Here is a 12,185-nt window from a genome sequence, read left to right as displayed (position 1 = left end):
TCTGGTTATGAGCTTTGTCTCCTACCAAAGATCGGGTGAGGTACGACAGAAAATGTCCCTTCAGAATCTGTGTCCCCCCCCCCCCCAGTTCAGGAAGAGCAAAACGCAATCACTCACTCTCTTTGTTAAGGATGTCAACGGCCAGGACTGCCTGCGAGAGGTTGTCCTTGTTGGAGCGCATGTCCTTGATCACAACATTGTTCAGCTCCTTCTTGAAGTCGCTCAGTGACTCTTCTTTGAAGCCTAAAAGACCAATCCGATACAATGATGGCACCATATTGGACAAAGTGGGAAAAGTAGATTGTCGGCAGCACGTTTCCTAATCTCCACAGCGGTCTCATTAGTAGCAACATGGCTCTCCACGATGCCCCAGTAGACGTCTCGTCACTTTTACCATAACGTAAAAACCAAGACCCAAAAAATAATGGAGGAATTGCATTGTTTGTTTCACTTCACTTTCATTCCATGGCTAAGGGGGCTTTACATGGCTAAGGGGGCATTATATGGCTCTTGGGCTTTACATGAATAAGGGGGCTTTACATGGTTATGGGGCTTTACATGGCTATTGGGCATTACATGGATAGGGGCTTTACATGGATAGGGGGCTTTACATGGATAGGGGGCTTTACATGGATAGGGGGCTTTACATGGATAGGGGGCTTTACATGGCTATGGGGCTTTACATGGCTATGGGGCTTTACATGGCTATTGAACATTACATGGCTATGGGGCCTTACATGGCTATTGGGAATTACATGGCTATTGGGAATTACATGGATAGGGGGCTCTTACATGGATAGGGGGCTTATACATGGGTAATGGGATTTAACATGGATAGGGGGATTTTACATGGATAAGGGATAATTTTGAAACTTGGTACAAGAGCTGTGGAGTCGGTAAGCCAAACCTCTGACTACAACTCCCGACTCCAAGACTAACTCCACAGCCCTGCCTCACTACTGAGCATGTACATAAAGTGCAGCACAGATTCATCTCTAGTAAAAGCCGAGATCCTGAGATCAGGAATAGAACAGATATTTATAGTACATATCATAACTTTCCCAAATTCTTATGAAAACATTTACAGCACATCCTGCATTGAACTTAACCCAATTTATTATATATTTTAGGAGTCTGTCCATTTTATACCGATTCCACGACTTCGACTCCACAGTCCTGTTTGGTACAATCCCTTTAATTACGGATGAATTTTGTTGCTGCTTGTGAATGGAGAAAAGCAAAATAAAACAAAATAGGCAATACATATAATAGACTTAAAGGCGCAAACTAAAAGAAAAAAATTGGAGCAGATCAGAAATAGGCTAAAAAGGCTAAAAACGCCAAAAACTAGACAACAAAAGGCACAAATGCAAAGAATCTGCCCTACGGCTTAATACATAACCCCTAATATTTATTAAAAAACGAGACACATCTGGACACATACCTGGCTGGCAAAGCACATAGAAGTATGGGGCAAAGCCGTGAATATGGCAGCATACGCTGTTCCCATCCGCTGTGATCCCAAACATCCGGATGATGGGTACAGGTCCCTGTGTAGCGCCAAGCATCCCAGGAATATGTGACCCTGTAAGACATCGTTGGTTAAGAAGCGGGAAGCAGATCTCACAATCACTTTTAGGCTAAGTTCACACAACCATATTTTGAGTCAGAATGCAGTCCACTGAAAAAATGACAGCCTAAAAGACCCGCCCCTGAGGATCCTGTGAGCACAGCTCCCTTAGAAAGAGACCATAAAAAGTATCACTAAATAAGAGGGCCCATATCTCTGGAAGAGTTGTAACAGGAATTGGAAGATCTTTGGTCTGACTGCATGGGGGTCCCAGACTCCCAGAGATGGAACATCTTATATCTAGATATAGATATATATCACAAATGTCTCAGGTGAAACCACCCCCTTAGAGGCCTTTTAGTTTATCTGGACCTAGTGAAGCATGGAGGTGGCTCTGTGATGCCTCGGTGATATCTACAGTTAAGCATTTCGGTGGCTCTGTGATGCCTACAGCGAAGCATGACAGTGGCTGGGTGATGCCTACAGTGAATCATAGTGGTGGCTCAGTGACGCCTACAGTAAAGCATAGCATTTTCTCTGTGATGCCTACAGTGAAGCATGGCAGTGGCTCTGTGATGCATACAGTGAAGCATTGAGGTGGCTTCCTTGATGTCTATAGTGAAACATTAGAGACCTGCACCATGGGTGGAGGGCAAGATGGAGTCAATCAAGTATCAGGAAATCCTTGGAGAAAACTCTATTTTTATTCTCATTAAAGTACACTCTGCACCCCTTCTTGACTGAAAAAAAACAGAAATGTAGACATTTTTGCAAATGTATTAAAAAAAGAAAAACTGAAATATCACATGGTCATAAGTATTCAGACCCTTTGCTCAGACACTCATATTTAAGTCACATGCTGTCCATTTCCTTGTGATCCTCCTTGAGATGGTTCTACTCCTTCATTGGAGTCCAGCTGTGTTTAATTCAACTGATAGGACTTGATTTGGAAAGGCACACACCTGTCTATACAAGACCTCACAGCTCACAGTGCACGTCAGACCAAATGAGAATCATGAGCTCAAAGGAACTGCCCAAGGAGCTCAGAGACAGAATTGTGGCAAGGCACAGGACTGGCCAAGGTTACAAAAGAATTTCTGCATTACTCAAGGTTCCTAAGAGCGCAGTGGCCTCCATAATCCTTAAATAGAAGAAGTTTAGGACCACCAGAAGTCTTCCTAGACCTGGCCGCAATCGTGGGGGAAGAGCCTTGGTGAGAGAGGTAAAGAAAAACCCCAAGATCACTGTGGCCGAGCTCCAGAGAAGCAGTAGGGAGATGGGAGATAGTTCCACAAAGTCAACTATCACTGTAGCCCTCCACCAGTCGGGCCTTTATGGCAGAGTGGCCTGACAGAAGTCTTTCCTCAGTGCAAGACATATGAAAGCCCACATAGAGTTTGCTCAAAAACACATGAAGGTCTCCCAGACTATGAGAAATAAGATTCTCTGGTCTGATGAGACGAAGATAGAACTTTTTGGTGATAATTCTAAGCGGTTTGTGTGTAGAAAACCAGGCACTGCTCATCACCTGCACAATACAATCCCAACAGTGAAACATGGTGGTGGCAGCATCATGCTATGGGGGTGTTTTTCAGCTGCAGGGACAGGACGACTGGTTGCAATTGAAGGAAACATGAATGCGGCCAAGTACAGAGATATCCTGGATGAAAACCTCTTCCAGAGTGACCTGGACCTCAGATTTGGCCGAAGGTTCACCTTCCAACAAGACAATGACCCTAAGCACACAGCTAAAATAACAAAGGCGTGGCTTCAGAACAACTCTGTGACCATTCTTGACTGGCCCAGCCAGAGCCCTGACCTAAACCCAATTGAGCATCTCTGGAGAGCCCTGAAAATGGCTGTCCACCAACGTCCAGCATCCAACCTGACGGAACTGGAGAGGATCTGCAAGGAAGAATGGCAGAGGATCCCCAAATCCAGGTGTGAAAAACTTGTTGCATCATTCCCAAGAAGACTCATGGCTGTACTAGCTCAAAAGGGGGCTTCTACTCAATACTGAGCAAAGTGTCTGAATACTTATGACCATGTGATATTTCAGTTTTTCTTTTTTAATAAATTTGCAAAAATTTCTACATTTCTGTTTTTTTCAGTCAAGATGGGGTGCAGAGTGTACTTTAATGAGAAAAAAATGAACTTTTTAGAATTTACCAAATGGCTGCAATGAGACAAAGAGTGAAAAATGTAAAGGGGTCTGAATACTTTCCGTACCCACTGTATGTTACACATCTTCAGAAGATCATAACAGCTCAAAATGCTCGTCATGGAGAATGAATAACTCTCAAAGTGGCATTTTGTGATGAATTTGGAGAAAGCACTTATATTAGTTGCAATGAACAATTGGAAATATGCTTGTTTGACTGGTTTATTGCCAACAGCAGAAAGTTTGTAAACTTTGCTAACAAACCAAATTTCCAATGGGGTCGAGTAATTTTTATTGCAACTACTGTATATATGAAAATGGGTTCTGTAAACTGGACAACCCCTTTAACCATTTCTAGAAAAATATGTAACGGCCGCCATTACGCTTAGTTGACGGTGACTCAGCATTGCTGTTGCAGTCATTGACGTGTCAAGTCATTCAGCAGATATTCCTTTTATCATACAAGGAAATATGGATAACGCTTGATGGAGACGTGACGGCGGCCATATTGATTGGGTAATTTATTACATATCACAGTGTAAGATTAATGTGTGATTTACACCTACGCTCTGTGCTGACCGTCTGCTCCGGCCAGAAGATACTTGTGATTTATTGCCGGCTCACGTTAATTGTAGTCATTGAGACGCCAGACATTCGATCCCCAAATGGGGACATTTTTATTTAGTTTTCTTTTTTTTCTTTCAAACTTGAAAGGCCCAACATAGGAGTGAAGATTATTTCCAGAGGAATTTCTCACCCAACAGCATCGCAATCCTTCACTCTCTGCGACCGCAAGGAGTAGAATAGTGATAACAGGTACAAGAAAAATGAAAACTGTTTCCCTATAGCAGCAATAATAAGAGATGTAATCTGTAATGACGGCGCTTCCTTATTTGCACAGGCTGGAGAGTGGTAACTACCTGCAAACACAGGACCTTCCATCCATCTGGCAGTGGCTCATCGAACATTGTCGCATGCAGGATCCGAGATTGGGAACTCCGCTGTTCTACTGTACCAGCTTCAGACCGCCATACAATCATCCAGGGACCTAAACCTAGTAATCAAACTATTGGTCTGGCTTTGTAGGTTGTAGAACAATAATAAAAATGACACCTCTCTTGTAGTAATCCGACGTTCCAGTGCTGAGAAATCAAGCTTTGAAACTACAAGCCTGGAAGTGCACTGGGGAGGGGCGTGTCATGTACTCCAAGTGCAGTGACACGCCCCCAGTGCACTTCCAGGCTAATTCTCATGTGGCTTCAAAGCTTGATTTCTCATCGCTGCTACATCGGATAACTACAAGAGAGGTGTCATTTTTAATGTTTTTATCTGACCTATGCAGACAAACTATTAGTTTGATAAAATTTGTCCTAACAGGTATTCTTTAGCCCCTTTCCAACATCCATGTATGGTGCAGGTCGGGATTGGGCTCACAGACTGAGCCTGCACCATACCTGTCAGATAATGGCTGTATGTCACAGCCAGGATCCGCTTCTATTAGCTGTGAATGGAGTGGAGCTCCACTTGAGACTGTTAACTTGTTAAATGGATACTCAAGGAGCTCACATCCAGTCTATATTACTGGGATAGAAACTCCTACAAGAGAAAAAAAAAAGTTCCTGACGGCTCTCACTGGTCCGCCAGTGTAGGAGTTAGAAGTGGGGAGAGGGAGGGAGCTTGAACATCGATTTTCACAAAATGGAGTGAGGAGCAAGTACCTTAGGGAGAGCAGAGAAATCAGGCTACAGAAAATAAGCACGAGTGCGGGATAGAAGCTATACTAATATGAGCAATTAAGACAGCAGTAGTCGGTTACACAGAGCTGACATCCAGCCTATACTACTGGGAAGGAAATTCCCACAGGAGAAAAAAAAAGCTGAAACTTGGATCAGGCTGCAAACTGCATAACAGTTGTCTGAAAATGAATAAAGAAATGGAGATTGCAGACTGAAACATAGTGTAATTGTATTAAATAAAGGTAACCACTAATCATTTTTCCCAAGTCAAAGGTGTCTAGAGCCTTTAAGGACATAGATGAAGCTATGCTGATATGAGTAGTGAAGACAGCAGTAGACTGGATAGACACAGAGGTCACATCCAGCTTATATTACTGTGAGAGAAACTCCCACATGAGAAAAAAAAAAAACTTCCTGACGGCTCTCACTGGTCCGCCAGTGTTGAAGCTAGCAGTGGGCAGAGGGAGGGAGATTGTGCCCAGATTTTCACAGAATGGGGTGAGGAGAAAGTACCTTAAGGAGAGCAGAGAAATCAGGCTACAGAAAATGAGCACATGAAGAAATAAGTGCAGGATAGAAGTGGTGCTAATATGAGCAATGCAGACAGCAGTAGCCTGGTTACACACAGTGCTGACATCCAATCTATATTACTGGGAGGGAAACTTGGATCAGGCTGCAAACTATATATCAGTTGTCTGAAAATGAAGGTAGCAGACTGAAACAGTGCAATTTTATTAACTAAAGGTAACCACTAATTGTTTTCCCAAGTCAAAGGTGTCTAGAGCCTTTAAGGACACAAACAAAGTACATAGATAGAAGCTATGCTGATATGAGCAGTGAAGGCAGAAGTAGCTTAGATACACACAGAGCTGACAATCCAGCCTATATTACTGGGAGAGAAAAAAAAAAGCTGAAACTTGGATCAGGCTGCAAACTGTATATCAGCTGTCTGAAAATGAATGAAATGTTATAACTAAAAGGTAGCCACTAATTGTTTTTCTCAAATCAAAGGTGTCTTTAAGGGCACAAACACTGAACATTTTCTGGGAGGATCATCCGTGACTCCTGTTTTTATTAGCCGGCTACTCACCAATATAATGATCTAGTTCAATCTGATGAAAGCATAAGGCATCCTGCAGCGGATCTATTGCAGGAGGAGGAGGTCTCAGCCATTTGGGTGAAATTTTGTCCGAGAATTTATCTGAAAAAAAAAAAGAAAATGAAGCAGAAATGTAAATCTGTAACTTCTCCATCACTGCCTACAGATTTTAAAAGGCTGTATCAATAGTAAAGATGCCAGATTTCACAATATAAACTATGTGTTATTACATAGACAAAAGGCTGGTGTACTTACTTTGAAAATTTAAGTCAAGATGGCTGTACAATCCTGATATTAACAAGAGCATTTTATGAATCCAATTATAGAGTAAGAGATCATGAGTCCAAGTATATTCAGCCTCCGTCCACCCTGCCTGACAGCTGCAGCTTGTTCTGAGCAGATCTCAGCAGGGAGGAGGGACACTGAGGAGGTGTCAACCAGGCTAGATGAGCAGAGATTGAGTTTAGACTTGTCTAAAAGATTATTCCGCGCATTGTGATATGGATTATCATAGTAAATACACCAGTCTGATCTGGTCTAAGGATCTATTTAATAATCTAATAATTTAATTTAATGAATAAATTAAAAATAAGAATTAAATAATAATGATAATAAATTGTATTGTGAAATACGGTGAGACTCATAACATAAGACATCTCCTGACATAAGACATCAGCAAAAAAAACCCGTCTGGGTTTCTCTATAACATAAGCACAAGTCTCCTACCGACAGGTAAGATGTCTGCAGTAGAGCACACATCGCTCATCTCCATGGCCATGTCTGCTTCAATCTCATCTAGGTACGCCAGCTCCTCCTCAAATTGGGACGGTTGGTCCTCATCCCAGTTCGACTTCTTCTTCTTGGTCTGGGAGGAGGAGGAGGAGAAGCCTCCGGGGGGTGCGGCCTTTTTACGCTTAAAGTCCATTTTTAATATTTCTAGAAAAAAGACATTACGCATTAAAAGTAACGAAAATAGAAACAGATTTCTTTTACAAACTACAAGTTTTACTTTGCTGAAATTCCTTATACGGTCCCGGTGATATGGGCCCTTTATTTCAGTGCTAATTTATAGTCTTTACATGTGGGCGTGGCTAGAGGGAACCTCGGGGGCGTGGCTCGACTGAACCTCGAAGGCATGGCTCAACGGAACCTCGGAGGTGGGTCTTTAGGCTGCTCTGCCTTGTTACCCTTTGAGCCACGCCCCTTGTAAAGACCAGAAAACGTAGAACTAAATAATAGGGCCACTTCTCTAGCACCATATGGTGGCCTTACAAAATCCCTGAACAACCAGGACCGGTAAAAGGAGTTTAAGTGACCTAAAGATCTGTAGAAGGAGGAGAAAATGGGCTATAATCAGTGCCGTACCGTGGCAGACCATGCAGACCTGTGAGGTGGGAGGGCCCAGTGTGTAGATTTCAACAGTACTTGTATCCTCAGGATGCAGATTCAGTTCAGCAGAATGGTGGAGGAGGGAGCCATCAGCTCCCTGCTCCACCATTCAGCCTGTGAGTCTCAGAGCAACAGGAAAGACGACATTACTGGATCGAACCAGCAGCTCGGAGCGGCAGCCTGCACACAGCGCAGACCGGAGCAGCACACCAGGGAATCAGGGGTAAGCGAGGATTTATTTTGCAAACATATTGTGTGTAGTGGGGCTGTGGGCGCAATCATACAGTGTGTAGGTAGGGGAGAGATGTACTTTGGGAACATTGTACTGTGGGGGAGGGGTGGAAACGGCTGTGGGGCCAGGATTAGTGGGGACCATCATACTGTGCGCGGTGGGGCTGAGGGGACGGCAGACTGGGTGCGCCGGGGATGAGGGGACGGCAGACTGGGTGCGCCGGGGATGAGGGGACGGCAGACTGGGTGCGCCGGGGATGAGGGGACGGCAGACTGGGTGCGCCGGGGATGAGGGGACGGCAGACTGGGTGCGCCGGGGATGAGGGGACGGCAGACTCGGTGCGCCGGGGATGAGGGCACGGCAGACTCGGTGCGCCGGGGATGAGGGCACGGCAGACTCGGTGCGCCGGGGATGAGGGCACGGCAGACTCGGTGCGCCGGGGATGAGGGCACGGCAGACTCGGTGCGCCGGGGATGAGGGCACGGCAGACTCGGTGCGCCGGGGATGAGGGCACGGCAGACTCGGTGCGCCGGGGATGAGGGCACGGCAGACTCGGTGCGCCGGGGATGAGGGCACGGCAGACTCGGTGCGCCGGGGATGAGGGCACGGCAGACTCGGTGCGCCGGGGATGAGGGCACGGCAGACTCGGTGCGCCGGGGATGAGGGCACGGCAGACTGGGTGCGCTGGGGATGAGGGCACGGCAGACTGGGTGCGCTGGGGATGAGGGCACGGCAGACTGGGTGCGCTGGGGATGAGGGCACGGCAGACTGGGTGCGCTGGGGATGAGGGGACGGCAGACTGGGTGCGCTGGGGATGAGGGGACGGCAGACTGGGTGCGCTGGGGATGAGGGGACGGCAGACTGGGTGCGCTGGGGATGAGGGGACGGCAGACTGGGTGCGCTGGGGATGAGGGGATGTCAAATGATATGGGGGGTGTAGGGACTTCATATGGTGTGGGGCTGTGGTAACATCATACTGTATTTGAACATCTGTCATATGGTATATAGGGGGCTGTAGGGATGTGATACGGTGTGTGGGGGCATCATACTTTGCATAGGGGTACTGTGAGGGATATGGAGGGGGTGTAGGGATGTCATACTGGGTGTGGGGCCATCATATTATGTGCAATAGGCTATGAAGGCATTATAATGTGCGTGAGGGATTAGTGGGGCCATCACACTGTGTTTGGTGGGGGTATCATACTGTATTTGTGGGATTAGTGGGGCCATCACACTGTGTTTGGTGAGGCATCATACTGTATTTGGAGGATTAGTGGGGCCATCATACTGTGTTTGGAGGGGCATCATAATGTATTTGGGGGATTAGTGAGGCCATCATACTGTGTAGGTGGCATCATACTGTATTTGGGGGATTAGTAGGGCCATCATACTGTGTTTGGTGGGGCATCATACTGTATTTGGGGGATTAGTAGGGCCATCATACTGCATTTGGGGGATTAGTAGGGCCATCATACTGTGTTTGGTGGGGCATCATACTGTATTTGGGGGATTAGTAGGACCATCATACTGTGTTTGGTGGGGCATCATACTGTATTTGGGGGATTAGTGGGGCCATCATACTGTGTAGGTGGCATCATACTGTATTTGGGGGATTAGTAGGGCCATCATACTGAGGTGGGGTATCATACTGCATTTGGGGGATTAGTAGGGCCATTATACTGCATTTGGGGGATTAGTAGGGCCATCATACTGTGTTTGGTGGGGCATCATACTGTATTTGGGGGATTAGTAGGGCCATCATACTGCATTTGGGGGATTAGTAGGGCCATCATACTGTTTGGTGGGGCATCATACTGTATTTGGGGGATTAGTAGGACCATCATACTGTGTTTGGTGGGGCATCATACTGTATTTGGGGGATTAGTGGGGCCATCATACTGTGTAGGTGGCATCATACTGTATTTGGAGGATTAGTGGGGCCATCATACTGTGTTTGGAGGGGCATCATAATGTATATGGGGGATTAGTGAGGCCATCATACTGTGTAGGTGGCATCATACTGTATTTGGGGGATTAGTAGGGCCATCATACTGTGTTTGGTGGGGCATCATACTGTATTTGGGGGATTAGTAGGGCCATCATACTGCATTTGGGGGATTAGTAGGGCCATCATACTGTGTTTGGTGGGGCATCATACTGTATTTGGGGGATTAGTAGGACCATCATACTGTGTTTGGTGGGGCATCATACTGTATTTGGGGGATTAGTGGGGCCATCATACTGTGTAGGTGGCATCATACTGTATTTGGGGGATTAGTAGGGCCATCATACTGAGGTGGGGTATCATACTGCATTTGGGGGATTAGTAGGGCCATTATACTGCATTTGGGGGATTAGTAGGGCCATCATACTGTGTTTGGTGGGGCATCATACTGTATTTGGGGGATTAGTAGGGCCATCATACTGCATTTGGGGGATTAGTAGGGCCATCATACTGTTTGGTGGGGCATCATACTGTATTTGGGGGATTAGTAGGACCATCATACTGTGTTTGGTGGGGCATCATACTGTATTTGGGGGATTAGTGGGGCCATCATACTGTGTAGGTGGCATCATACTGTATTTGGGGGATTAGTAGGGCCATCATACTGAGGTGGGGTATCATACTGTATTTGGGGGATTAGTGGGGCCATCATATTGTGCCACTATCCTCTATAGTGCCAGGCTTATTACAGCCTATTATCTCCCACCATACCACGTTATTATAATGCCAGGCTGAATGAGACCCCCTATCATACCCGGCACAGTACCGCCCTATGTTGGAGCACACACTCGGTATAACGACAGCCGTACAGCGATCGGCAACCGCGCACGCAGGACATCCACACTCTGTACTCACTTCCCCTCCAGCAAAACGTTCCCACTCTCCCGCCAAAGTCTTCTCTTCCTGCACTCGACCCCTCCCCCAACCTGTCGTCGTTGTCATGGACGCAGGAGGCTGATAGGTCCTTTTCGGATGGGAGCGGTTTGTGGCCATATTGTGTGTGGCAACCAACGACGCTGCGCACGCAGATAACATTACGCCATGTTGTGTGTGGCGGGCAGTGCTGATGTGTTGTGTTCCGCACAGCTCCCCCTGGCGGTAGAGAGGTGTTGGCGCACAAGAGGAGTGTGACGCGCTATTATTATATGTTATAGGTGTGAGAATCGAGGGCAGCAACTACAACTCCCAGCATGCCCTGACATCCTCAAGTCTTGTGGTGCGGGTGGAGATATGTCAGGGGGGACAGTGTACATTTTGGCTAGTCACTAAATGGGTGGTCTCAGTCTGTAGTTTGTCCTTTTGTCTCTCCAGCTTTGCAAAACTACAACTCCCAACATGTAATCTGGAGAGGTCTAGAAAAAGAGCAAACTATCAGAAACTGAAGGAAATCTCCCAGACATGGGGCAGTCTGTACATTGTAGTCATCTCTCTTGTTCCTGGAGGTCTTCACAGTGTCCAGCCATTACCTGTGGAGGCAAATCAGGAGGGAGGGGGCGAGGGATCAGCTCTGGGGGTCTGTATGAACTCGGGTCTCTAATAATGAGGGCGCTGTTCTGGTCTGATGTCTCTATTAATGGGGGAGTCTGTATTAATGGGGGTCTCGTCTGGGTGTCTATGAATGGGGGGGGGGTCTGTATTATTGGGGGGTCTGGTCTGGGGTCTGTATTATTGGGCAGTCTATGAATGGCTATCTAGTTTAGGGTCTGTATTATTGGGGGGTCTATGAGCTTGGGGGTGTGAGCTGGGGTCTGTATTAATGAGGGGTCTGGTCTGGGGTCTATATGAAGGGGGGGGTCTATTATTGGGGGGTCTGGTCTGGGGTCTGTATGAACCTGGGGGTCTGGTATGGGGTCTGTATTAATGTAGGGTATGGTCTGATGTCTGTATTAGAAAAGGAGTCTGTATTAATAGGGGGTCTGTATTAATGAGGGTGCTGGTCTGGGGTCTGTATGAACTGGGGGGTCTGGTCTGACGTCTGTCTTAATGGGGGTCT

At 46.6% G+C, this 12,185-nt stretch overlaps 1 protein-coding gene across 2 annotated transcripts in view; it reads right to left on the bottom strand.

Moving 5' to 3' along the window:
- Window positions 1–11,181, bottom strand: part of POLD1 (DNA polymerase delta 1, catalytic subunit) — an 80,006-nt gene extending 68,825 nt beyond the window's left edge. Inside the window, exons 1-5 of one of the 2 annotated variants that reach the window (XM_073656439.1) lie at window positions 11,048–11,181; window positions 7,293–7,502; window positions 6,558–6,668; window positions 1,445–1,585; window positions 118–243 (exon numbers count right to left, since the gene is read on the bottom strand). In XM_073656439.1, the coding sequence (XP_073512540.1) occupies window positions 118–243; window positions 1,445–1,585; window positions 6,558–6,668; window positions 7,293–7,491 (577 nt within the window). In that variant the 5' untranslated portion in view covers window positions 7,492–7,502; window positions 11,048–11,181. Of the gene's footprint in view, window positions 1–117; window positions 244–1,444; window positions 1,586–6,557; window positions 6,669–7,292; window positions 7,503–10,946; window positions 10,966–11,047 lie in introns of those variants that run through there. The other variant, XM_073656440.1, reaches the window with a different exon arrangement.
- Between the last annotated feature and the right edge of the window lie 1,004 nt (window positions 11,182–12,185).

This window comes from Phyllobates terribilis, unplaced genomic scaffold (assembly GCF_046119375.1).
Source record: "Phyllobates terribilis strain yellow unplaced genomic scaffold, ASM4611937v1 Scaffold_12__6_contigs__length_324123572, whole genome shotgun sequence".
NCBI lineage: Eukaryota > Metazoa > Chordata > Amphibia > Anura > Dendrobatidae > Phyllobates > Phyllobates terribilis.
This window is presented reverse-complemented; position numbering and strand designations above follow the sequence as displayed.